Source organism: Phascolarctos cinereus, unplaced genomic scaffold, assembly GCF_003287225.1.
Source record: "Phascolarctos cinereus isolate Bilbo 61053 unplaced genomic scaffold, phaCin_HiC Scaffold_9;HRSCAF=440, whole genome shotgun sequence".
In the NCBI taxonomy this organism is placed as follows: domain Eukaryota; kingdom Metazoa; phylum Chordata; class Mammalia; order Diprotodontia; family Phascolarctidae; genus Phascolarctos; species Phascolarctos cinereus.
The window spans coordinates 202,587,775-202,614,205 of NW_027556402.1; the positions used below are offsets into that span (position 1 = coordinate 202,587,775).

At 48.3% G+C, this 26,431-nt stretch overlaps 1 protein-coding gene across 1 annotated transcript; it reads right to left on the reverse strand.

The window, feature by feature from the left end:
• Positions 1-1,284: 1,284 nt before the first annotated feature.
• On the reverse strand, positions 1,285-23,378 carry LOC110221034 (GDNF family receptor alpha-4). The gene is made up of 9 exons (XM_078148865.1): positions 23,333-23,378; positions 23,035-23,139; positions 10,810-11,100; positions 8,954-9,031; positions 7,418-7,805; positions 7,205-7,314; positions 6,213-6,347; positions 5,920-6,059; positions 1,285-4,907 (listed from the first exon to the last, which is right to left on the reverse strand). The coding sequence occupies exons 1-9, from the start codon at positions 23,376-23,378 to the stop codon at positions 4,788-4,790; spliced, it is 1,413 nt and encodes a 470-aa protein (XP_078004991.1). The 3' UTR covers positions 1,285-4,787.
• Positions 23,379-26,431: the final 3,053 nt, after the last annotated feature.

Here is a 26,431-nt window from a genome sequence, read left to right on the forward strand (position 1 = left end):
ACCCACTGTTGGAGTAAATCTGGGTCAGGTAAGAGGACAACAAGGGATAAGGATAACTGCTCACAGTCCATAAAGACCCAGCCCTGCTCCTAGCCGATGGTTCCTTCGTTGGCAGTAACCAGCAGCTGATGTGTGGTGCTAGGTCTATCCAACCTTCCCGTGTCTCATTCCTTCCCCACCCTGAGGTCAAACACACAGAGTCTGCTTCTTCACTGAGAAGACAGAGCTGATGGGAGCTCCTTCAGCCTTAACATCATCACCCTCCACCGTCTCTGTCTGTCCAATCCCAGGAGAGCTTGTCTTAGTGAGTAGAAGGCATTCCCTCTCACCTTATCCAGAACCTAGTCCCCTCATTGTTAGCGCATCTTCAAGCTTTCTGTGGCTGCTGGCTTCTTTCCCTCATATTCCCCCTCTCGATGCATTGTAAACCCCAGTCAAACTGGAGTATTCTCTGCTCCCTGGACAGTCCCTGTCCCCTCCCACGTTGGTGCCCAGGCTACAGCTTGTGCCTGGAACGTGCTATCTTCTCTCCTGTCTCTGTCCCCTCTTGTACCTATCCTTTTAAGTATTTCAAATGCTTCTTCCTACAGGAAGTCCTCTGGTTCCTCATTAATAAAGACTGTCATCTTCATCTTTTCTTAAAACTTAATATTTATTAGGTGACTTCTGTTGTTGTTCAGTCATTTCAGTTGAGTTAGACTCTTTGTGACCTCCTTTGGGGTTTTCTTGGCGCTGGAGTGGATTGCCATTTCTTTTCCAGTTCATTTGACAGATGAGGAAACTCAGGCAAACAGGGTTAAGTGACTTGTCCAAGGCATGGCTAGTAATGTGTCTGAGGCCTTATTTGAACTCAGATCTTCCTGACTCCAGGACCGGTGCTCTGTCCACAGAGCCAATCTTTTGTTTGCTCTTCTCAAATACACATATGTGACATTGCATATCATATCGTTGTTTTTGTTCTTCTCACTATTAGACTGTGAGCTCTGTGAGAGCAGGGACTGTCTAAAATTTGTTGATGTCCCCTCCCCTTCTCTGTCTCTGTCTCTCTCTTTCTCTCTCTCTCTGCCTCTCTCTGTCTCTGTCTCGGTCTCTGTCTCTCTCTTTCTCTCTCTCTACCTCTCTCTGTCTCTGTCTGTCTCTGTCTGTCTCTGTTTTTCTCTCTCTGTCTCTGTCTTTCTGTCTCTCTCTGTCTCTCTGCTTCTCTCTGTCTCTGTCTCTTTCTCTCTCTGTCTTTCTCTCTGTCTTTGTACACAAACACCCACAAAAAACACACATACGCCCTGCAGAAGTCCACAAACACTTTATTAAGGGCAGATGGAGAGATGCACACAGATGGAGCCTATGCCTCAGTTCCTTGCTAAAGGCAGTGTGGTTTAATGCATAGAACACTGAATTTGGAGTCAGAAGTCTTTGACTCTTCAATTAACTGTGTACTCTTCAAGCAACTGGGGGTATATTAGCTCGTTATGAGCCTCAATTTCTTCCTCTGTAAAGTGAGGATGTTGTTAAATGTTGGTAGGAGGTATTCTATAGCAGGGATTCTATAAAGCCCTTAGCAAACTCGGGGTGATCCTTCAGAACTCAGATTCTAACCTCCCTCTTGGTCTCCTCCCCTCCACACAGCTGCCAAGTGGTCTCTTACATTCCTAAAGCTCTGGTCGGACCTCGTTAACTACCTACCCAAAAACCCTCAATAGCTCCCTATTACCGCCAGGATAAAATGCAAATTCCTCTGCCTTGTATTTAAAGTTCTCCCCAATATGACTCCAATTTACTTTCTAGCCTTATTTCTTATTAGTCTCCTAAAAATTTGGGTCCCAATTAAACAGCTCCCTGCACATGCCCCTCCACATCCTGCCTGCCTTCAACTTAGTCTGGAAGGTGTGCCCTCCTTATCTCTGGCCCAGAGAATCTCTAGTTTCCTCCAAAGCACCACAAAAGGGCCACCTCCTCCGGGAGGTCTCTCCTGATTCCCTCCATCGCTAATATTCTCTCTTTCTTAAAATTACTTTGTACTCTTTCACAGATACTATGCAATACTTATTTACTGGTGTATATGTTGTAACCCCCAAGCAGAATTAAACTCTAGGGCAGGGACTATTTCGGTTTTGTCTTGGTGTTCCCAGCATCTCAAACAGTGCCTTGCACATAGTAGGTGCTTAATAAATGGTTAGTGAACTGAATTGCTTTCTTGAAACCTTAGTTTCTTCATCTGTAAAATAAGGAAGGGTCCAAGGGCACTTTCAGTTCCAAATCCTATGATTCCCTCTTCTGCCTCACCTACTGTCCTAAGATTATCAGACTGTGTGGGCACCTAGGTGGTGCAGTGGATAAAGTGCCAGGTCTGGAGTCAGGAACACCTGGATTCAAATCATGCCTCAAACACTTACTAGCTGTGTGACTTTGGGCAAGTCATTTAACTTCTGTTTGCCTCACTTTCCTCATCAGTGAAATGAGGGTAAAAATAGTACCTACCTCCCAGGGTTGTTGTGATAATCAGATGAGATTATGAGTACAAGCACTTAGCACAGTGCCTGGCACATAATAAACACAAGACAAAAGTTAGCTCTTATTATTTCCCAAGGCTGCCCTTGGTAGCATGACTGCCTCCCCCACCTGGAATAAGAAGCACTATGTGTGTGGAAGGGGGAGAGAGGGAGAGACAGAGAAAAAGACAGAGAGAGAACATGGGTAGGTGGACTTAGAAGTCCCCCACATACAAGGAATTGCCACCAATGCTCAAGGAGTCCTGCCTTTAGGCAGGTGAGTTTTGGTACCCATGTGTTCAGAAGAGGGCTGGGGAGTGTGAGAGAGATGAAGAAAGGCCCAAGCCTTAAAGGGATAGCCCAATATGGTAGAAAGAGTAGGGGCAAGTCCTGATTCCTGCCATGACTCACTTGGTCACAGAGCAAATCACTAGCCTTCCCTGGGTCTCAGTTGTCCTATCTGAATGGGGATAACCATGGCACTGATACTGATGTGGCTGTTCTGAGGAAAGCACACTAAAGCACTAAAATTAAATGAAATCTACATCAGCTGGGCCAGCACCGAATCTAACATTTGTTGTCTCAATTAATTTGATTCTACTTTATTAAGTGCTAAGGTTTTTGTTTATTTTCCTTATTTAAAGAAAATAGTCCCCAAATTTGAAATTTAAAAACAAAGAACAAAAAAGTCCCAGTGCTTTAAAAATAATAAAAATAAAAAATAACCCCCCAAAAAAATAAACTCCTAGAACAAATTAAAAAATTACAAGTCTCCTGTTATATTCCAACCCCCTTCACTATATCAGTACCCATACTTCATCCCTACCCCACCTTCAGCTCTCTGCTCTCTCTTTCCTCTCCATCCCACACCCTTCACAGAAGTTGCCTTGGCTCCTTCTCCTCACCCAATCACTCACCACCTCTCCCACCTGGAAGGGACCTCAGGGATTTCTAGTACAACCAGTCCCTGAAGAGGGGCCTTTCTAAAACATCCCACACAGGTGGTCCTCTGGCCTGTGCTTTAAAATTGTCCAGTGATAAAGAACGCCTGTTACAGTATTACAGCTATTACAATAGCCCTTTCCCTTTTTTTAGTGGCCAGGATAATTCATTTTTCCTGCTGAAATCTGCCTCCCCTCTCTCCCTTACCCCTCCTCCTCTCCCCCCTCTCCTAATTCTACCTTCTGAGAACAAGCAGAATAAATGGAATCCTTTTTCCAGATCAATCCTGGTCACCCTCCTTCACACATCTTCTAGCTCATCAATGCCTTTCTTAATATGTTGTGCCCAGAACCTAATACTCTCCTCCAGATGAGGGGAGAAGGATCCCATCAGGTCTGAGCCCAGTGGGGCCACCCCCACCTTTGGTCTGGAGGCCATCCCCTCCCTCCTTAATGCAGCTAGGATAGAATTAGCGTTTCTTGTCTGCCATGTCACAGTGACTCTTTTTTCAGGGCAACTATTGTCTAGACCTGCGTCCTCAGTCCTATTTATGCAATTGCCTCTTGATGCTATGTACCAGCATGCTGTCCCCCCACTCTACTCCTGACAGGGTCAAAACAGCTGTATTTTCTATAGGGCTTTAATGTTTAGTGGGAATTGGTATTAGATCAGAGGACTATGGAGCTGAGCAGAGGGGCCTTGGATGTCATGTGAAATTATCACCATTTTAAAGATGAGGAAATTGAGGCCAAGAGAGTGATTGACTTGCCCAAGATCACACAGCTAATGAGAGGCAAGGCTGATACTCAGCCTACGTCTCCTGACTGTCCACAGCTCTTTGCATTACACCAAAGCCAGAGGTCTCAATTTCTTCATCAGTGAGAAAGTTGGATTCTGTGATCTCCAAAGTTCCTTCCATTTCTAAAATCCTATCAACCTGTCAATCGATGAGCAGTTTATTAAGTGCCTACTCTATGCCAGTCCCTGCCCTCAAAGTGTCTTAAATGTTCTAAGTACCTTAGACCTCAGACCTCAAGGTCCAAGGCCAGCCTCCAGGCTAGGAGGCAAGTGGTTCAGAGCATTTCAGGTCCAGCAGTCTCTAGGATGGGACTCTGCCCTCTAAGTCATTCCTCACAGTCCCCCAGCCTTTCATCTCTGTACTAGGTCAAGAGAGAATGGCTACAAGGGTCTGGGTCACAGACCAACAGAGGTCTGAGGTTAGAGAGAGTTGGGACCAGCTCAAGGGTGACCCCCTAGGTCCCTACTTCTCTTTGATTCAGATTCCCACTGTTACCACCACACTGGAAAAGAATGGATACAAACAGGATCACTCATTCTGTCTTCTGCCAGCTGTCCTAGTCAAGGCAGGAACCAGAGGGCCAGGGCTGTAAAAAGCAGTTGATCCCTAGGAAGGGTCAAGCCTTGAGCCCCGCAAAGCCTTGGAGAGCCCCCAGTGGATACCTGCAAGGAAGAGAGGAGCTCAATCAAACACTTGTTAAGTGTCTACCACGGGCAAGCCCCTGGGGTTGCAAAGACAAAAACAAAAAACAGGTCTTGCCCTCAAAGTGTTTACACTCTGGAGAAGAAGGTATGACATGGATACAGTTAAGTAAAAACCAGGTCATTTGAGGAGGAAGCACTAACAGTTCTGGAAGCAGAAAAGTCTTCCCATAGAAAATGGTGGACAAAGTGAGCTTTGAGAATGAAGCAATGAATTCCAGATCTGTCCAGGGTCCTGGATGCCGGAGATAGGTATGATGGGGTTAAGAGGATAAGAAGTTAGAACCACCAATTCTTCTCTACAACATGACCAATAAGAAAATATGTTTAATGGGAATGTATATGTAGAGCCTATGTCAGATTGTATGCCATCTTGGAGAGGGAGGCTGGGAGAGAGGGGAGAAAATTTAAAACTCAAAAGCTTATAGAAATGATTGTTGAAAACTAAAAATAAATAAATGAATTAATTAATTTTTAAAAAATCAGAACCAGTTAGGCTAGGATACAGTGTGTGTAAGTGGGAAAAACATGGCATTGATCTGAAAAGACAGATGAGAGCGTCGTGGGGCAGATTAAGGAAAGGCTCGTATTTTCCTGGAGCATTTTGCATCCATCACAGTCTCCCTTGTCTCACATTTATCTGGATGTCATGTGTTGCCTATTAGATTGTAAGCTCCTCAAGGCAGGGACTCTGTCGTTTGCATCTTTGTGACCCCAGAAGGAGCATAGAGCCTTGCAAATAGTGAACAGTTAACAAATTTTGGTTGAAATAAATCAAAAGGAGGAGGTTAGGCAATTAATGAACGTGTTTGGGAAAGCTACTTCCCTATACAGAGGGGGCTGAGGCTTCCCAAGTAAAAGGTCAGCCCTAGTTTGGGGTGGGCTGCAATTTGAGGGCTTCAGGCTGCTTGGGAACAAGGTAATTCTTTGAAGAGGAAGAGGAGCTCAGGCTGGGGGTGCTTGAGCCTGGAGAGACTCAGAAAATTCATACCTGGGTGGGTTGGGGGGGCTTCAGTTGGTTGAAGAGGCTGTGCCCAGAACCAGGGGATTCCTGCAGGTATGTTCCAGGTGGAAAGACAGAGGGGCCCCACCTTAGGACTGTCTGGTTGCCAAAAGCCAGGATAGCATTTTCTGGTGAGAAAGAAGATGGGATACTGTGGGTAGGATCTAAGCTAGCTTCTTCCCTGTCTGCCCTCTGTTCTGTCAGCCATCATCCCCAGCCTCTTCTGTCTCCTCTGCTTCTGTTCCATCCTCCAGCCCCCACCTCTAGCTCCAAATACTTACGAAGACAGGGATTCCCCACAAAGAGCCCCAGGAAGGTCTCGCATTCTTCAAGCCTGTTCCCACTGGAGCTGCAGCTACACCAAGGTGCCACAGCAGTGCTTACATTGTCCACATAGTTGGGTGTGATGGGGGTCCCTGGGAAGGGAAGAAAAAAGGCCCAAGATAGCTGTCTCTCTTTGCACCTAAGACACCTCTTCCTCACACCCAGGATGACTCTGTAGGTGCCCCACTCTCTATATCCTGGATGCCTGAATAGATACTCTCCCCCTGTATCTTCGATGCTCTTCCATAAGCATCCTCAAACACATTAAAAACTCTGTAGATGCACGGCGTCCCTATACTCTTAACCCTCAGGATGCTCATGCAGGGAGGACCCTCCCAGGGCACGCAATAGAATGCACTTATCCCCATGCTTAGGATGGACACCCACTTGTGTTCAGGACACCCATGTAAATGTCCCCCTTCCAATAACCATTTTGCTGTGTAGACATCCTCCCACCTCATACCCAGCATGCCTCTGGAGGTGACATTATGCACAGTACCTAGGGAAACACACATACCCTTTACCTAGCCTGCCCTCATATAGATGCTCAATTCCCATATACAAGAAGGCTGTGACGATGCAGTCAGAACTCCCAAACCTAGGGGGTCAGCGGAAGCACTCTGCTCCCTATCCACCCCACCCCCAACAAGGCTCTCTAAGGATATTCTACCCTCCCTTTATCTCCTTTTGGGAGGGGGCTAGGCAATGGGGTTAAGTGACTTGCCCAGGGTCACACAGCTAGTAAGTGTTATGTGTCTGAGTCCGGATTTGAACTCCTCCTGAATTCAGGGCCAGTGCTCTATCCACTGTGCCACCTAGCCGTCCCCCTACCCTCCCTTTATCCCGGAGGCTGTGTAGATGCCACCTTCTTCCTGTACCCAGGTCACCCAAGTAAATTAAGCTCCGTCCCTAGATCCAGGATGCCTGCGTGGACACTGCTAGCTCATACCCAGAATGCCAGTGTAGGCCCATAGGCAGCTGGGGGAATCCTCGTGGATGCATCCACTCGGGGTGAGCAGGGATGGCTGGCAGGCTGTTTGGAACTCGGCCAAACGGGACCTGGTGGGGACGGAGGACAGTGCTGGGCTCTGCGCTGGCCGCGCTCCGCGGGCCTCGCTTGGGCCGCTCTGGGTCCTCTCTGCCCTTGGCTGCCCCGGCTCACCTGCACACGTAGCCCCGGCGGCAGGCGTCCAGCGGCGCCAGGCAGTTGGGCTGGACAGCGGCGGCGGGGGCGGCACGAGGCCCGAGGCTGGGGCCGGGGCCGTAGGAGCACGCCGGGACGATGGTCTGCCTGCGGCGCTCGGCGCACGCCGCGTCCCCCGGCCCGCAGGGGCAGAAGAGCAGCGCGTGGCTGAGCGCTGGCTGGACCCGGTCAAAGAAGCGGCGCAGGGCCCGGTGGCAGCGGGTCCGGGGGCAGCCGCGGGCCCCGGCCCTCAGGCACAGGGCCGCGTAGTCCGCCCGCAGCCGCTGGCACAGCCCGTCCACGTTGCAAGCCTTGGCCGCGTCTAGGCAGCGGTTGCCTCTCGGGGACGGGCTCTCGCCCTCGGACCCTGGGTGAAAAGGTGGGGACAGAGCGAGGCCAGCTTTATAATCCGCCCTCGCCCCTCTCCCGAAAAGCCGCCCCCGGGACCTCTTGCTCCAGGGCAGAAGGCTTCGTCCTCCTAATGTGGGCTGGGAGTGGAGCTGGAGAGGAATAACATTTTCAAACGACTAACGTTTGGAACAGGGAAAAATACAGTGGGTAAAATATGGTGAACAACTCCGACAGCGGATTGTCCCGGCTGCCAGTAAGGCAAATCACACAAAAGTCAGGTAACGGAATCACGTGAAAGACACATTATTCCCCCAAAAGTGGATGGCCAAACATATATCCCATATATATCTCAGATCAGGGGTTTCTTAACTTGGGATTCATTAACTTGGTGTTTAAAAAAATTTTAATTACAGTATTTCAATATGCTTTGTTTCTTTTGTAATCCTATGTATTTTATGCACTTTAAAGCATCATTCCAAAAAAGGGGTCCCTAGACTTCACCAGACTGATAAATAGGCCTGTGGCACCAAAAGAGGCTAAGAACTGGGCTAGAAGATCCAAAAGACAGATTCTTTTTAATGAATAATACAAAGTGAATAATCCCCCAAGCAGACTGTCTTTCCCCAACCCTGGCTCTCCCTGGCTCCATCACTATGATGAGATCGCAGAGCAGTGATGAGAGGAAGAAAGAAGCATTTTTATATAGCACCTATATGTGCTAAGCACTATGCTAAGCCTTTTACAAATATTATTCCATTTGATTCTATAACAACCTTAAGAAGTAAGTGCTGTTATTATCTCCATTTTACTGAAGCAGATAAAGGGTAAAGGATTTGCACACTTTAAAGGTCAAACATCTAGTAAGTGTCTGAGGCCAAATTGGAACTCAGGTCTCCCTCAAGTAACTGACTCCCTGAAGTGACTCCGAGCTGCAGCCCCTGGCAAAAGACCAGGATAGGAGCAACAAGGGTGTTTGGCCTTCAAGGACAGGAGAGTTCTCCCATCAGTGGCCTGAGGAAAGTTAGGTGCTGCCTGGAACTTGGTAGCCCTGGAGAAAGTTGTTGGGTGTGGGGAGGATCTGTGAAGGGAGGCTGATTCCAAATGGGGGAGACTGGAGGTGTTTGGGTTCTCAGGGATGGCTGAGGGCTTTGGTGGGGTACATACCTGCTGTAATAGCTGCCAATCCAACGTAGTCAAGGCCTCTAATGAAAGGCTCATAGGGGGAGCTTTCTAGTATCATTTCTTGGGATTCATGGGGGGGGGGGGAAGAAAGATGAGGAAAGAGAGATTTCTGAGCTTCTGAGGCTATAGTGTGTCTTGCCTCCCCCACTCCCAATCCTGTCCTCCTGTTGCCATTATCCTTCACCTTTTTCACAGCTCTGAACCTCCCCGCCCCACCCTGGAGGCTGGACACCTATGGACTGAGCAGGAGAATATTCAATCCCAATATATTCCCAAAGGATGGTGTATCAAATCCAATAGGCTCTTCTCGGTCCTCATCCCTGACCTCTCTGCAGCATTTGGCAATTATTGACAACTCTATTCCTAGATACTCACTCCTTTCATTTCTGGGATGTGGGCAGAAGGTCCTGTCTTTATTTTCTTCCTAAGACTTCCTACATCCTTCTTCGTTTCCTTTGCTGGTTCATCTTTATCTTCCCACTCCCCAAATGTAGGTACCCCTCAAGGCCCATTCATCATACTTCTTCTCTTTAGATCATCCATCTCTACTGGGATGTCTCACCTCAAAGTGTAATGTAAAGAATGCTACCTTCAGAGTCACTGGCTCCCAGAATGGAAGAGTCCTCAAGCAGGCATGGACCTCGGCAGGCATCTAGTCTAATTATAACAACATTCCTTACAAGTGGTTTACTCATCTCTGCTTGGAGACCTCAAGAGACAGGAAACTTACTACTTCCTAAGACAACACGTTGGATAGCTCTCATTTTCAAAATGTTTGTCTTTACATGGAGACAAAATCTCCCTTTCTGAAACTCCCAATCTCCACTGGAGAGGCATAAAGTGCTGGACTGGGCATCAGGAAAGACCTGGGTTGAAATCCCAGCACTAACACTAACAGCTGTTTGGCCATAGACAAGTCACTTAATTTTTCTGAGCCTCAGTGGCCTCATCAATTACATAGGGATGATGATACTTTTAGAACTTTATCAGTCACAGGGCTGTTGGAAGGCTCAAATGATCACACATAAAGTGTATTAAAAGCTATATGAAGGATAGTTATTATCATTGCTCCTGATTCTGCCTTCCAGGGCAAAGCAAAACAATTCTAATCCCTCTTTCATGTGACAGCATTTCAAACTCTTGAAGACAGATCTCCAGGACAGATATATTTTTCCATTCTGTTTCTCATGTGGCCAAGATTGTAAGGTCTCCAACAGGCAGGTCCCAGATCTTCTCCCCTTCTGTTCCCCACCCCACCCCCAGAAGCGAGTTCCCTGAAGGCAGGGCCTGGGTCTGTTCCTCCTCTGTCTCCCTCAGACTAAGTTCCCTGAGAGTAGGGCCTGGGTCTGTTCCTCCTCTGTCTCCCCCCTGACTGTGAGCTCCCTGAGGGCAGGGCCTGGGTCTGCTCCTCCTCTGTCCCCCTGACTGTAAGCTCCCTGAGGGTAGCCTTGGATCTGTTCCACCTCTAAATCATCTACAAGGTAGCTAGGCACAAGGCTGGACAGACAGAGAGAAACAACAGAGGGAAGGAATTTGGTATGGAAGAAAATGAAGAGGTAAGGGACTTAATGAGAACAGGTTTTCTAAAAGCAGTGTTCATGTGTTTGGCCAGAACGAATGGAGGAGAAAGATGAGCAGGGGTAGGAAATGGTCTGAGAGGGAATGAGCCCATTTTAAGAGCAAGAAGTAGGCAACGTGTGGAATCAGGATAAAAAGCTGCCACTCCAGGGAAGGAGGAGACAAAAATGATGGTGGGGCCAGGGATCTCCAGAGGCAGAGGGCCAACTGACCCACACTGACCTTCCAGGTATAGGAGCAGGGGACTGACCTACACTGACCTTGTGGGAGGGTGTGACGCAGGCTCCAGTACACGCCCAGGCAGTCCTTCTCCCGTTTCATGCCCCTCCGACATTGGCAGCTATAGAGACTGCTGGACAGCAGGACTTGGACTGTGCTCTGGCATTGACTTTGGGCATCAGGCCCCAGCTTGGCTGCACCATCTCCTGCCACACACTGGCGAAGGGTACGGAGCCGGGCACTGCAGCCGGCATCCCGGGCACAATGCTCACTGGCCTTCAGGCAGTCCTGATCCCTCTCTGGGCTCAGAGAATCATATCCCAAAAAGGCCTCTGTGGAAGAGGGAGGAAAAAAGATGGAGGAAAGCAAGAGTCGGAGAGACACACAACAGATAGAGAGGGAGAGGGGAGTGGAAAGGAGAGGAGAGGAGAGGGGAGAGGAGGGGAGGGAAGGGAAGGGGAAGGGAGGGAAGAGGAGGGAAGGGGAGGGAAGGGGAGGGAAGGGGAGGGAAGGGGGGAGGAGATTAGTTAGCACCAAAAAGGCAGACCCACTCCACCAGTCCCTTTCCCTTAGGCCTGAGCAACACTTCAACTGACACTGCTATTCTCATTGAAAATGGTCTCTTGGGGCAGCTAGGTGGCGCAGTGGTTAGAGCACCAGCCTGCAGTCAGGAGGACCTGAGTTCAAATCCAGCCTCAGACCAAATACTTGACACTTACTAGCAGTGTGACCCTGGGAAAGTCATTTAACCCCAATTGCCTAAAGAAAAAAAAGAAAATGGTCTCTCCACAGTCCTCCCCTGACCTTCTGTGCTCATGTCCTTAGTATCCAGGGGGGATAGAACCAATCCACAAGAACACTTCAGTTTGGGGAGAGAGGTAGGATCCTACTCTTGGTGAGCCCCTAGTATGATGAAGAAATAGAAGGAAAGATGGCTGGACCAGCTGGACAGGCCATTTTTGGGTTGTGCACAGGTGATGGGGGAGGGGAAATAACAATGAGCATTTCCCAGGAAGACTCTGGGGGTAGAGCTGGGAAGGAGATGACCAGGGCAGTGACATCTCCCTCCCACCCACCAACCCACCAATATATGCCTAGATGTGAGCTGCAGAAACCAGCATTTGTTCTCAGGTGACCATCTACACTGACCCAAGTGTCTCCATAATATAAGCATTGTCCGAGAGGTGGAAAATGAGGGACACATTGTACTCTGTACAGAGTATGGCCAGACCATGTATGGAGCATTGTGTCCATTAAAGGAAGGACATTAAAAGCTGGGGCCTACCCAGAGCAAAGCCTTCAGGATGGATAAAGGACTGGAGAGTGTGCCATGGGAAGAACTGATAGAGGCCAGGTGTAGTATTGAATATAGGGCAATGAGGCCGCACACACTGTCTATGCGACCTTGGGCAAGTCACTCGATCTCTCATTGCTCTCACGCAACTCCTTAAGACTCCAGGTTGCAGAAAAGATGTTGGTCTGCATTGATTAAGGAAGTTCCTTCCCAGGAGCTCACTTTGAAATCAGAGATCTGGTTTCTAAAAAAGGCAAGAATTGAAGGAACATGGGGTTTTAGCTGGGAGAAAAGACGATTCAGGCAGGGCATTTGAAGGGCTGTCTTGTGGAAGAAGCAAATTCAAATTTGATGTCAGGAAAAGGCTTCTTACTGTTAGAGTGGTCCTGAAAAACGATGGCCTCTTTTTTGGGGGGGGCCCTTCCTTATCCCTGGACACCTTCAAGCCAAAGCTGCTTGGCCTCTTGTCCAGAACACAGAAGGGAGGCTCTTATCTCATTAGGGACTGGATGAGGTGACCTCTGAGGTCCCTTCTGCTCTGAGGGTCTCTGACACTAGGTCTTGCTCCCATATTGCTGAGAGGGAGTATAGAGGTGGGCCAGGATCGCTTTCCAAACTTTTCTCTGCTCTGGGACCTGCATGGGAAATAATGCAGTTTTTGTTCATGGGTCTTCCTCTACCTAGAATAATCCCCCCCCCAGTCAAAATACAGCCCCTACTTCAAACTCTCCTTCAGATGCCACCTGGAGGAAGTGGCACCCTGGCCAACAGTAAGCTCCCTTTTTTTCTGATTCTTTGTGTTGCAGTTAACCTGTCTCTGTATTATCTTCCTACCAGACTGGGAACTCCCTGAAGTCAGGTCCTGGAACCTGTTGATGTCTCTGCCTCCTCCTCAGCATTAAACCCAGGGTTGTCTACACAGTAGGTACTCAAGAAATGTTTGAATGAATGAATGGAGTATAAGGTGAAGCAGATGTTCCTAGCATAGCAGTAAAGATAGGAAGGAGGAGTCTCCTTCTTTGAGAGATCCAGTCTATCATATCTTCTCTGAAGGTCATATGAAACAGGGAGAGATAGCTAGACTGGAGAGGAGAAAGACAGAGATACAGAAGGAGGACAGAGAGAGACCCAGAAAGAGACAGAGAGCTAGACAGGGACAGATGGACAGAAAACAAGGGAGGGAGGACATATCAGAGATACATATAGAGAGACAGAAACTTATTTCAGATTACTCTCCATTCACCCACTCTGGGTCACCTGGTCAGTTTGCTCTTCCCTGAATTCAGCTTTCATTACTCACCTCTGTGCCTTTGCCTTTGACAGCACATTAAGGGTATGATGTAGCCAATTATACCCTTGGCTTGGACTTGACCTTTAAGAGAATAGCTGAAGAGCAGGAAACCTGCACATGGGAAAGACCAGTGCTGAGATGAGCAGAAAGAAGCCAAAAGGGCAGACACAAAGACTCTAGCTTCCTAGAGGGAAGCCTGCACCTCCACATGGCCAGAAAGGCCCTCCAGGAAACCACGTGTATCAGAGGATCCCATGGCTCCTAGGATTCCAGGAGGCAGGAGCACAGTAGTAGAGAGCTCTGGGACTCATTGGAAGCTGCTGGCATGAGAGGCAGAGCCACAGAGGTACGTCTAGATGAGGACACACATTCCTGGAGCAAGCGTTATGGGCTTGGGGAAGGGATTCTTGGACAACACTGAGTTACTGGACCAAGGAGGACCCAAGCCAAGATGCAGCAATGGACAGAACCATAATTTAATGCAGCTAGTGCATATTTTACCCTTCATTGGGAGCTGAGCGTTGGGTGGACTGTATAGATCCAGGGGAAAGGAGATGGTTCTGTTTCCCACTTAGCACTAGCAACTGAATGAGCTTTCCTTGTACAACAACCCCAATGGGAGGGTAATAAGTTAGAGGGATGCATAAGTCCCTAGGGGATATGGGACTCACTTGAAAAGGAAAGAGGGTTGCCTTGGCTGTTCATGGGCTTGAGTACAAGTCCTCTGCATTTTTTTGATCAGGTTAAATAAAGCCTGTGCTATGGTCAATGTTAGCCCAATAGTTGATTTCAGTTCCACACTTCTTGTTATGTGAGCCTGAGCGCTTTCACAGAAGCCGAGGGCTGTTCTGCTAATATGAGCTAAATACTGATGTTTCTAGGGAAAACCCCACCCAGAAGCAAAAGCCACAAAGAGTGTTTGTGAATGATACTCCCAAGATTAAGTAAACCAGTCTATGTAAACCCAGAGCTTCCGTTCTAGGTCATCAGATACAACTAGATGCATGTCACTGAGGTCCCTTTCAACTCTGGCATTCTACGAACCTATATGGATGGGAAGAGACAGAGGCAGAAGGGGAGGGGAGAGAGACTGAGGCAGAGGAGGAGAGTGAAAGAAACAAACCTAAGCTGAGACCCAATGAGAGGAGGAAAGTGAGACAGACAGAGATAAATGACAGAGATAGGTAGACAGACAGACATAGGAGGAGAGAAATGGAGATAAAGAAGTTCCTTTCTGCTAGAGGAGGTGAAGGAGGAAGGGAAACTGTGGTGGTGTGTCTGGGATGGGCAACCATAGCCACATAACACATTTGCCAGGATGTTCCTGAGGACTTCCTTTGGTCACTGTTCATCAGCCCTTTCCCAATGGGGAGAGAACGGAAAGCAGACTATTAATGCCAACAGAAACGCTGACCTATGAGGTGGGGGAGGGGGCAGGCTTCCAATGCTGAGGAGCAAGAAGGAGCTGGCAGGAGTGAGGAGAAGCTTCCAGGGCTGGCGAGGAGTTAGCCCTTAAGGGCACAGAGACCCTAAAGATGGTCTTCCCCCTTTGCAGCCTTCCTTCTTATCAAGCCCAGATTCTCTGCTCCCCACCCCTCACTGTTAAAGGGCAGGAGCTGTGTCTGTCCCCCTCCTCAAATCTGGGGAAATGGAGGCAGATGCTAGATGTGAGTCTGTGGAGAACACTCATCTCTCTCTCTCTCTCTCTCTCTCTCTCTCTCTCTCCCTCTCTCTCTCTCGCTTTCCTACCCCTGAAGAAACTCAGTTTGGATGGTCAATCTGCCTGGATCCCCTGGGGGCCCAGGACGGGGTGTGTGTGTGTGTGTGTGTGTGTGTGTGTGTGTGTGTGTGTGTGTGTGTGTGTGTGTGTATGAGATAGAGACAGAGACAGAGACAGTGCATATGTATGGGGTGGAGGGCACTGCTGGGCAGAAATAGAGGCATTTAAGCAGTGAGTCAAGCTAAGAAATCCTGTGGTGATGAAAAATGTGCCCTGGACTTGGAATGAGGGGGCTTGGATTCAGACCCCAGCTTTGCCAGATATCACTGTGACTTTGGACAAGTCACTTCACCTAGCTGAGTCTCAGTTTCCTCATCTGTAAAATGAGGGGGCTGGACTAGATGCCTCTCTAAGGTCTTTCTCAGCTCTAAATCCTTTGATTCCATGAGGCAGTCAGGGTACCATCCTGGAAGAGGATTCTGATATAGATCTCATGAAGGAACCCCAAGACCTTATTTGGTGTCTCTAGAAGGAAGAGTACAAACTAGCATCCTTGTCCCCGGCTCCCACCCCCCAAAAAGAGGTTCCTAATACCCATTCTGACTGGCAGTTTAAAATCATGTCTAACTATATTCCTTCCTGCCGCAGCATTGGTTATGCCCTGTGTCTCTGGCCTCAGAGAAGGTAAAGGACAACAGGTCCCATTCTCCCAACCTTGTGACCCAGCAGATTTGAAGGAGGGATTGCAGGCTCAGGCAGTAACCCCTCCCCCCCCCGGAGGCCAGCCTGAACATCTGGTCCTCCTGTCTCCTGCCTCTCTCCCAGGAAAGGGTTCCCTGAGGAGAGTACCTGACACTCAGGCTCCTCTCTCCCCAACTGAGGTATGGCTGGGCCTGTAGGTATTTGTGTTTGGGGTAGGGTCGAGAGCACTGAGGAGAATCTCTGTTCCCAGAATGCACTTCTCCCTTCCCTGCATCCCACTGCAGAGAAACCTGCCACACAGACAGTATTTCAGTCATGTGCTCTGATAGACAGACAGATGCTTATGACTGAAGGCCTGGGACAAAGGAGGGAGGGAAGGGGGAAGGACTAAGAGACCTAATGAAAGAATTACTGTCACCTTCACCACATTTTCTACACGGTCCCTCTATGTGGTCCCTCAAACTCTTCCCACCTAAAGTGGGACCAATTAAGCAGACCCCAGATGGAGCAGGAAGAGAAAACCACTAGACTGAGGCTGGATTGGAAGCTACATCAGGATGGATGATGGGAGATTCCTTAAGAAACTTACTGATGAGGGTATGGAAAATGCCCAGGAGTTTAGGGGGCCCTGTGAAGGGTGGGGAGGGGGACCTCAGGAGTGCTGGCCAGAAGAGGGGCTGCCTGGTCTGAAGGCAAGGACAGGGATAGGAAAGTCCTTTCCCCCAAGGAAACATCCCTGTTCTACTGTCATGGAATCATCAAATCTTAGTGCTAGTAGGGTCACTAGAGATTACTAAGTCCAACCCCCCAATTTCACAGATCACAGCACCTGTGTCCAGAGAGACTGTGACTTGTCCCAGGTCACAGAACTAATGTATCAAAGCTCAAAGACTTAAAGCCAATTTTCTGACTACAAATGTGATTAAAATATGTGTGATCCTAGAATGACAGAATGCCAGAGCTAGAAGGGAGCTCAGTAATTAGCTAGCCCATTACCCCTCCTGCCTCACTTCCACTTCACTGATGAGGAAGTTGAAGGAAATTAAATGACGTACAGTGGAGAGTTGTTATACCATGTGAGAGGCAGCTAGGAAAAAGTGAAAAGAATCCAAACTTGGAGGTTCCTGTGACCAATATCATACTTAAATGAATCTTTTGACCTTAGCAAATAATGTTACCTCTCAGTGCCTCAGTTTTCTCATCTGTAAAATGGAGATAATGCCTGCAACTACTTATCTCTCAAGGTTGTTGTGAAGTAGTTGCATGGGACATTGCACATAATAGAAGATAAGGGCTGAACCTATGATTTCATTGGAATAAGGGATTCTGGATAAGGAGACACCTTCCAGTGGAGGTCAGCAGCTTGTCTTAGGGTCTATAAGTCTAGTGCCCGTGGAAGGTTAAGTGACTTGGGTCACACCATCATGCAGACAGGGTCACAGAGCCATACAGAGCCATGCAGACAGGTATGTGAAAGGCAGGACTCAGACACAGTTCTTGCTTAATGGATTTAGAAGCCATGAAGTCCAGCTCCTTCATTTTACAGATAATAAAACTGAGGCACAGAGGCTAAATGTCTTGCCCAGCCTCACACAGTCAGTATGTATTAGAGGCAGGATTCAAACCCAGGTCTTACAGCTCTAAGGCAATCTATTCATTATTGCCATGGTAACTTTCTGCACACTACAGGCAGTTAATAAATACCTGTTGAATTAAATTGACGAAAGCAGCTCCTGAATATGTGGGTCTGAGCCTTAGCTGTTCTCCAGGTCCCTATGATTTATTAGTGACTTCATGAGCAAATCCAGTCCCTTCCCTAAGCCTTAGTTTATCCATCTGTAAAATGGGAGAATTAGTATCGTCCAGAGGTATAGATCCTTTGGCAGTCTACTACACCCTACAGACCTCTTTCCAGAATCATGCTTTTTAAAAAATAAAAATAAAAACTCAGAATTGAAGAAAATGCTTCATTTCTGTTAAAAGGTTAGTGAAAATAAAGATGTAAATTTTTTCCATCCAAATTTACAAACTCTCTTTAATCTATGGTTTGTAGACCCTGAATTAAAGCCTGTTCTAGGTGACCTCCAAGATGTTATCTAGCTACAAGACTCTGATGTGGAAATTGTCTTTATGGTAATGGTGCTTGGGGCCCAAAAGGGAGATGGACTGTCAGCCAGGGCCCTTTAGATCAAACGAGATAATATCTGTAAAGTACCTGGTGTACAAGGGCTTCATAAAAGTATTGCCTTAATACATCCTTTTGCTCAGGCTTGATCTAGGAAAGGAACAAGGCAGGAGCCCCTCCAGCTTAATCAAAGCTGGACTGCAGCTACCTTGGTTCCTAAAGCTCAGACTTTCCAAGCTTTGCCTCGTTTTATTTTGCCTGTTTAGAGTTTTCCCTCATTTACCTGGTGAAGCTCTTTTCTGGAAACAAAGCCAGCTAGGGGGTGGGAAGGAGATGTCCTCACCTGAGTCCCCCTAGAACTGGTGGCCACAAAAGGGGTTGGCATATCACTGTGACACTCAGCACTTTCATCACAGACCTGGCACGAAGGTGAAGGCATTACCAAGGATGAAGGCACAAGATGATTCATGCATCACATTTGTAGATCCCACAAAGCTAGACTCAGAGCTAAGGTGCTGGATAACAGTTACTGTCCAAAAAGATGTCCTCAGGCCACAAGGCTGCAGCATAAGAGGAGGCTTAATAGAGGTAAATATAACATCCTTCTAACTTGGATTCAATAAGCCAATTTCACATGTTCAGTATGGGTAAGCCATGGCTAGACAGTTTGTGTGAGAAAGATCTGATGGTTTTAGTGGACTGCAAGCTCATTGTGAGTCAACAGTGTGACATTTCAGCCAAAAATTGAAGGTGACCTTTATCTGCATTCCTTAATGGGGCACAGTGTCCAGAAGAGCCAGCCATGAAGCCAGGGGCACCTGAGTCCAAGTCCCAAGTCTCTGACACACACTGGTTGTATGACCCTGGGTAAGTCACATAACTTCTGAGGGCTCCAAGCAACTCTCTTAAGATTCCCAGTTACGGAGAAGGTACCTATCTACATTGGCAGCAGGAAGTTCTCTGTGCCAGTGATACCATTGGTCCAGTCCCTATCCCTATCCTAGTGTCCAGAACAAGGGGGGATGATAGTCTTCCTGGACTCTGCCCCATCTGTCAGACCACGTCTAGAGCCTGGTGTTCAGTTCTGGGCACCACGTGATCACCATCAAGCCTGTCACAGCAAAATGGGATTGGTTATTCTTTGTGGCCCCACATCTTCCAGGGAAGATGATTTTGCTTCATAGAAGAACTTTAACCCAGTCAGAGCTGTTCAGCACCAGAATGGGCTGCTTCATGAACAGCAAGCTCCATCTCCCTGGAAGTCACAGGCTTCAGAGCTGGAAGAGAGCTTAAAGGTCATCTAATTCAAGCCCTTCATTTTACAGGAGAGGAAACTGAGACTTGAAACAAGTGACTTGGCCAAGTTCATGCATGAAATCAGGCAGATTGAGGGTTGGAACCCGGGTCTGATTCTCAGGATCAGGCACTTTCCACTCTACCACCCAGGCTCTCACTGTCCAACCAGACTCTGGACGCTCATCTCTTAGGGACATTATAGAAGAGACTCCTGAAGTCCCTTCCAGCTTTTATGGACTCAGTTTGCCCATTATTCATTTGCCCTGTTGTGTCTGGGAGTCTGTGACTCTCCTTCAGACCTGATGATAATGACTTGTATCTCCTCCCCTAGATGGTCTCTTCAGTGACCAGGGTTCTAAACAGGAAAGGGAGAAGAAGCTGAGTTGGGGGAAGGAAGGGAAGAGAGCACAGACCAAGTTGGAAAAGTGTGTGGGAGTAGGCTAACCCTCCCTTGGGGGGTCTCAGTTTCCCCATCTATAAAATAGCATCAATAATTCCTGCCTGATCTTTCTCCAAGAGATGGGATTAGACTCAGTGAGAATCACTCAGGTTCAAAATCCAATTAGAACATAAGCTCTTAAGAGCAAGGATTCTTTCTTTATATTTGAATCCCAAGTGCCTAGCATAGTGCTAGGCACACAGCAGGAGCTTAATAAATGGTTGCTGCTTGCTTGATGGTTGATTGAGTCATCTGTAACACTTCGGTCTCTCGCACCCAACTCCACTTGGCAGCCAAGACTTTTAGATTCTATCTCAGCAACGCTTTCATCCCTCCCTGCCTCTCTACTCCCATCACCACCGTTTATTTCAGTTCAATCTCATTCCTTCTTGCCTCAGCTATTGTATTAAGAGTCTGACAGTCTCCCAGTCTCCATTCTACCCTCTCTCCCATCTGTCTTTCATGTAGTTGCCCAAATCTACATAAACCACAGTTCTGGCCGCATCATTTCCCTCACTCAAACGCTCTCAATAGTCCCTCCCATTCCTTACCAAATAAAGCATAAAATTCTGACCCTGGCAATCAAGGCCCTGAGCAATCTCATTACAACCCACCCTTCTAGCCTTATCTCCTACTCTTCCCATTTCAGCCTTACCAGACTACGAGCTGTTTCCTCTTTTGCCTCTATGTTCTCACTCATTCCCTGTCTGCCACGTGCTCCTTCATCTCCACCATCTCTTCTTACAAAGCTCAACCCAAGTGCTACCTCCTCCATGAAGCCTACCCAGATGTACTTCCTTCTCTCAGCTAGTCATTTCTTTCCTCAGATTTTCCTGGATCACTTACTCTGGATCCCTCACATCAATTTGCTCCTTTTTTTTGCCCTGATCTTTGCACCTGGAGTATTTGCCACTACTAGACTCTAAACTCCTTGAGGGAAGGAAGGGGCTACCATCATTTTTCATCTCTATATCCTCAAGGTCCAACATGGGTATTTGCAAGTCATCAAATCAACAGATAATTAAGCCCCTACTATGTGCCTCTGTGCTAAGCACTGGGGATACAAAACAAGTCCCTGCCCTGAAGGAGCTTGCATTCTGATGGAGGAGCTCACATTCTAATAATAGACAGACCCCTAATAAAGGTATACTGAGTAGTAAGAATTAGAGCTGGTTTATACACTTATGATACACATATTTTATAAACTTAAAGTGCTTTCTGTACATTACCTCCATTTGATCTTCACCATAACCTTACAAGATTAGATAGTACAGGTATTCAGCACTTCTTTACAGATAGGGAAACTGAGGCTAAGATTGAATGACTTGACCAAGGTCACACGGCTCATACAGAGCAGAATCAGGATTTGAAGTCCAGGTTTTCTGCCTCCAGATCCTTTCTTTGCAGTACACAGCAATGAAGGGAGGGGAGAATGTCTGTCTGTAGGAAACAGTGAGGTATTATCAATGGGTACATGTAGCAGTAAGGGGGTGAAAATTGTCAAGTCACATAGGCAGGACTGTTTCTTCCCTTCAACATTTGATGTCTACTTCTAGGGGATAGAGAGTTTACTTTGCACTCTACCAGACTTAGAGATTCAATAGCATGATGGAATTAGAGGACCTGGTTCAAATCCCAGTTTTACCACCTATTTCCCATGTGACCTTGGATTTGCTTCTCTATACCTCAGTTTTCTTATCTGTAAAATGGGGAGGGGGTGACTCAGATGATCTCATGTCTCTTTCAGCTATAAATCTTTGATTCATGCACACATACCCATTAATCTTTCCAGCATGACTTCTGTGCTCCTCCCCCCATCCCTTTCATTCTTTGTTGGGAAAGAAGAACTCATTTTGCTTGGTCGCAGCGGTTGGAATGAGGATTGATGGATGGAAGGTGCAAAAAAAAATAGGCTTTTTTGTGAGGCAATTGGGGTTAAGTGACTTGCCCAGAGTCACACAGCTAGTGAGTGTTATGTGTCTGAGGCCAGATTTGAACTCAGGTCTTCCTGACTCCAGCTGCCCCAGAATTTAGGCTTCTTAAAGATTAGATCTGGTCCTAAAATAAAAGGAGCTTCTTAAATGGGAATAAGTTCTTCGTCCCTGGAGCTCTCCAAGCTGGATGACCAGTTCAGTTTACTCAAACTAACATTTACTAGATGCTCTCTCTATATAAAGCTACTTACAGATTGAGTATTGTGCAGAAAGGATTTCTATTTGATTGAGGATTGGGCTAGAACAGGGGTGGGGAACCTGTAGCCTCGAGGCCACACGTGGCTCTCTAGAATTTGTTCTGTGAAATTTGGATTCAGTCAAAGGGCCAAACTTGAGGACCTAGAGGGCTACATGTGGCCTCAAGGCTACAGGTTCCCCACCCCCGGGCTAGACGCACAGTATGGGAAGGAGCATTAGATTTGGAGTCCTGATTATCAGGGTTGGTAATTACTCTGCTAATTACTTCCTGGGTGACCTTGGGCAAGTCACTTAACTCTCTGGGCCTCAGAGCCCTCATCTAGAAGATCCTCACCTTTAAATCCTATGAGACTTTGAGCTCCCTTGCAGTTCTGAGAATCTATGATTCTTCCCCATCCTTCTTCTCTCCCCTCATACTTCTAGGAAGATGCCATACAGACAGAGAGGACACATAGACTTCAGCAGAGGCCGGTAGACCCAGAGACACAGATTCTAATCAACCCTAAAATAGGAGACCCCTTCTCAGGCCACTAGAAACCTGTCCCTGAAAGGGGGAGTATCATAGCAGTAGAAGAGATATGGAGGCAATCACTAAGGCCCTTTGAGCAGGGGGTGGGCAAAGTAACCCACCTGTCCTCTGCCTGCCTTCTGATCTTTCTGGTGTCTGAAAAGCACCTGCTGCCCTGCCTCACAGTAAACTGGGACTGAGAGACACTGGCAGGCAGAAAGAGAAGATAAATGAGAGTGGCCTGGAGAGGCAGGATAGAGGGGAAAGTAGTTTGAGAGTGGGAGGGGGAAGGAGGAAGGAACGTGCATTTATTAAGCGCCTACTGTGTCCCAAATGGGCCCAGAGCTGGGCCTCCAGTCAGGAAGCCTCATTTTTCTGAGTTCAAATCTAGCTACATACTTACAACTGGGTGACCTGGGCAAGTCATCTAAACCTGTTTGCCTCAGTTTCCTCATCTGTAAAATGAGCTGGAGAAGGAAATGGCAAACCACTCCAGTATCTTTGCCAAGAAAATCCCAGTTGGAGTCACGAAGAGTCGGACTCGATTGAAAATGACTGAACAACAATGTTCCAGGCACTGTGCTAAGGGCTTTGCAAATAGGATCAATAATAGCAAAGACTGGAAACAGAGACATGCCAAAGATGCTGATGTGTCTCGAGGCAGGTGACCTGAGTTCAGATCCTGATTATACCACTAACTCTCAGTATGACCTTGAGCAAATTCTTTCTTGAATAAAAGCCTCTGTTCCATCAGCCGTGAAAAGGAGCGGTCGGGCTGGCTGGCGTCTAATGTCCCTGTCAGCCCTGTCAAAAGACACAATTCGGAGACTGAAACAGAGACGTGGAAAGAGGCAGGAAGAAAGGGGCTGGGGAAGAGACGAGGGGAGCCAGAGAGTGCAAGCTCAAGCAGAAGGACAGATGGATTGCTGGACGGCAGGGGCGAGGGAAGGGAGAGCCGGACTCACCCCCGGATGGACTCGGGGACGCACGGACTCACCGAGCAGCAGCAGCGCGGACATGAGGCACCACAGCTGCGCTGCCATGCTGGCTAGATCCCGCTGGCGACTCGGAGCCCCTCAGTCGGAGCCCGGACTGGCCGGGCCTCAGCCCAGCTGCGTGCTCCGCGGCTCCTCACGCCCCCTGAGGAACCGGCTCCTCGAGATCTGACCCGGGCTCTGTCCACCCGTGCGCCCCCAGCCCCGCGCCTTCCTCTTGCTCCGGGCGTCCGGGTCCCAGCGCTGGTCCCCTTCTGGAGTTTCTGTCTGGATCCCCCTGTCCTGCTTCCCACTCCGCCCCGGGACGCGCCCTCCAAGAGCACCACGCCAGGCTCTGTGCGCCCTGAGTCAGCGTCCCCCTCTGGAATCTCCTCCAGCACCCAACACAATGCGCCCAGCCCCAAATGCGCTCCTGTGCCGTCTGTCACCCCACCACAGCTGGAGCAGTCTTAAAGGGGCCGCGAAGACTCCCCCATCCTTCAACCCGACCTCCGTGAGAACTCCTTGTAGCTCCAGGTCCCCGCCACGCCCCAGTCCCCTCCCCTGCCCCTTAGCTCTTAAGTTTGCAGGGACTTCCAGGTGTGTGAATTGGTGGAGAGGATTGAGAAGACCCTAGAGGAGCGAGCCCCCCTCACAGAGGGACCGGGGAGCTGAGTCTGGCGCAGCTCGAAGAATCTCTGTGGCCCTCTCCTTCCCACTCACCTGAGGCCCAGTCCCTCTGACTCTCTCCTCTTTCCCGATCTGGGTTTTGGGTCGCTCATACCCCTTGGCTTTGGCCTTACATCCTCCTCAGAGTCCCCACCACTCAACCGTAGAGACAGCGGGCATCGAAGAGGCAAGGTGTGTGTATGGGGGGTGGGATGTAGAGGTGGAGGGGAATGGCTAGCTGCTATGCTGGGGATGGGGAAGCTGCCAGATACCACCTCCCGTTCCCGACAGGACTCCAGCACCTGGAAGGTAGATCAATAACTCCAAACACAGTTGGGCCGGTGGTGGTTTGTCTGGGGAAAGAGAGAGAGGCCAGTATCCCAGAGTGGACACTGGGAGGCTGCTGCCGGGGAAGTACCAGCTCTCCCTCTCACATATAGCTTCATCCCTTCAGCTTAAAGTTCCAGTTCACAGAACTAGAAGGGCTATTTGTGATAGTTTAGTCCAACTAAACTTTTACAAATGAAGAACGGAGGCCCAGAGAATGGAAGGGACTTGACCGAAGTCACACAGAATTGGAGAACTGGAATTTGAACCTAGGCCTATTGGCTGAAGATCTGGTGCCCTTTCTTCCCCTGTACTTAATACTCCAAGGAAGAGGGAATCTCTAATCCTAGTTTGAAAGAATAGTTCAGGAAGCCAGAGCTTTACCGCTCTATGAAGGAAAGGTAGGGGAGGGATGTGGCCAAGGTCTGTGCCGAAGGGCTTTCCAGCAGGTGTCCTAGGCTAGGCTGGAGGTGAAGGGTGGGATAAGGATGGAAATGGGGGATGAGAAGAAAGAGACCAGGCTCTTGGCCTCTCAAACTTGATGGTAGCTTGGTTGGCATTGAATCTGTGCCTGATGCCCTTGACACCTTGCCTTTGGGACTTGGAGCCAGTCAGTTTGGTTTCCTTCAGTTTCTGAGGGAAAGAGCATTATGAAAAGCATCAACCTTGCCTGGTGTCTTTCTAGGGGTTCCTTTCCCTGGCCGGGCCAGGTGAGGATGATGGTTGTCAGAAATGGTACCATCTCAAGGAGATGATCATGCTGGGGTAATTAGAGCTTCTTAACAAGTAGACGACGACAACAACGACGACGACTACTACTACTACTACTACTACTACTACTACTACTACTACTACTACTACTACCACTACCACTACTTTTGTTGTTGTTTAGTCATTTTTCAGTCATGTCTGACTCCCTGTGATACTGGAGTGCTTGGCATTTCCTTTGTCATCTCATTTGACAAATGAGGAGACTGAGGCAAGCAGGGGTAAGTGACTTGCCCATGATCACACAGTCTGAGGTCATATTTGGACTCAGGTATTCCCGACTCCAGGCCTAGTACTCTCTCCATTGCACCACCTAGCTGCCACTACTGCTGCTGCTGCTGCTGCTGCTGCTACCACTACTGCTACTACTATTATTATCTCATCCAACCCTCTCGTTATACAGATGGAAAAATATAGACCCCAAAAGGGGTAAGGACTTGGTTACAAAGTAAGTCAGGGGCAAGACTTGAACCCAAGTCTCCTGACTTCAGAGAGCCTAAAGGAGTAGATGAGGCTGAGAGAGAGCCTAACTTGGGCCAAAGGAACATTGTCGGGCAGAGAAGTAAAGACAGACTACCTTACTTGGGGATCTGGAATGGAAAAATTTTGAGCTTTAAAGAGCTTTTCCTAGGGGTTGGCCTCCAAACCTGATCCATATCTATCTGATCTCAGTGTCCTTGTGAGGGAGCAAGAACAGATGGGGCTGATCCACCAACATGTGGATGAACCAGCTGTTTGGGAATTTTCCATTGTCGCTGCCCCCTCTGTCTCCAGCTGAGCAGGTATGTTTGTGGGGGGTGGGGGAAGAGAGCAGAGAGACAGGTGTCTGGTGGCCGAGGGCTATTTAAATTAAGACATTGGACTTAGAAACTCAGGAAACATGGATCATTTGGATGAGAAGAGGCTGTGGGCAGTGCTTATAATCTGTCCCTATCTTCTATCCCAGCAGCTATTTCACTAGGGACATGAGGGCTTGGAAGCAAGAAGAGAAATCAGGAAGAGAAGGGAGGAAGAGATTGTGACTACAAAGGAGAAAGATACTCGCAGCATCATCTGTCCCTGAAAGAAACAGGAGAGACAGAGAGAGACAGAGACAGAGAGACAGAGAAAGACAGAGACACAGACAGAGAGATAGAGAAAGACAGAAAGACAGAAACAGAAAGAAGGAGGGAGGGAGAGGGAGGGAGGGAGAGGGAGGGAGGAGAGGGAGAGGGAGAGAGAGAGAAGAGAGAGAGAAAGGGAGAGGGGAAGAGAGAGAGAAATGGACATAGAAAAAGACATTGAAAGATAAAGATAAGGGAAGACAGAGAGAAAGGCAGGCAGGCAGAGACACAAGGTGCAAGATAGTGACTCAGAGG

Coding starts and splice junctions, on each gene's coding strand:
- LOC110221034 (XM_078148865.1), bottom strand. CDS start 23,378: ATGGCAGCGCAGCTGTGGTGCCTCATGTCCGCGCTGCTGCTGCTCG. Junction 7,806..8,953: donor ATTGGCAGCTATTACAGCAG/GTATGTACCCCA, acceptor CTTTTCACCCAG/GGTCCGAGGGCGAGAGCCCG. Junction 4,908..5,919: donor AGCCCCCCCAACCCACCCAG/GTATGAATTTTC, acceptor TGTTTGATTGAG/CTCCTCTCTTCCTTGCAGGT.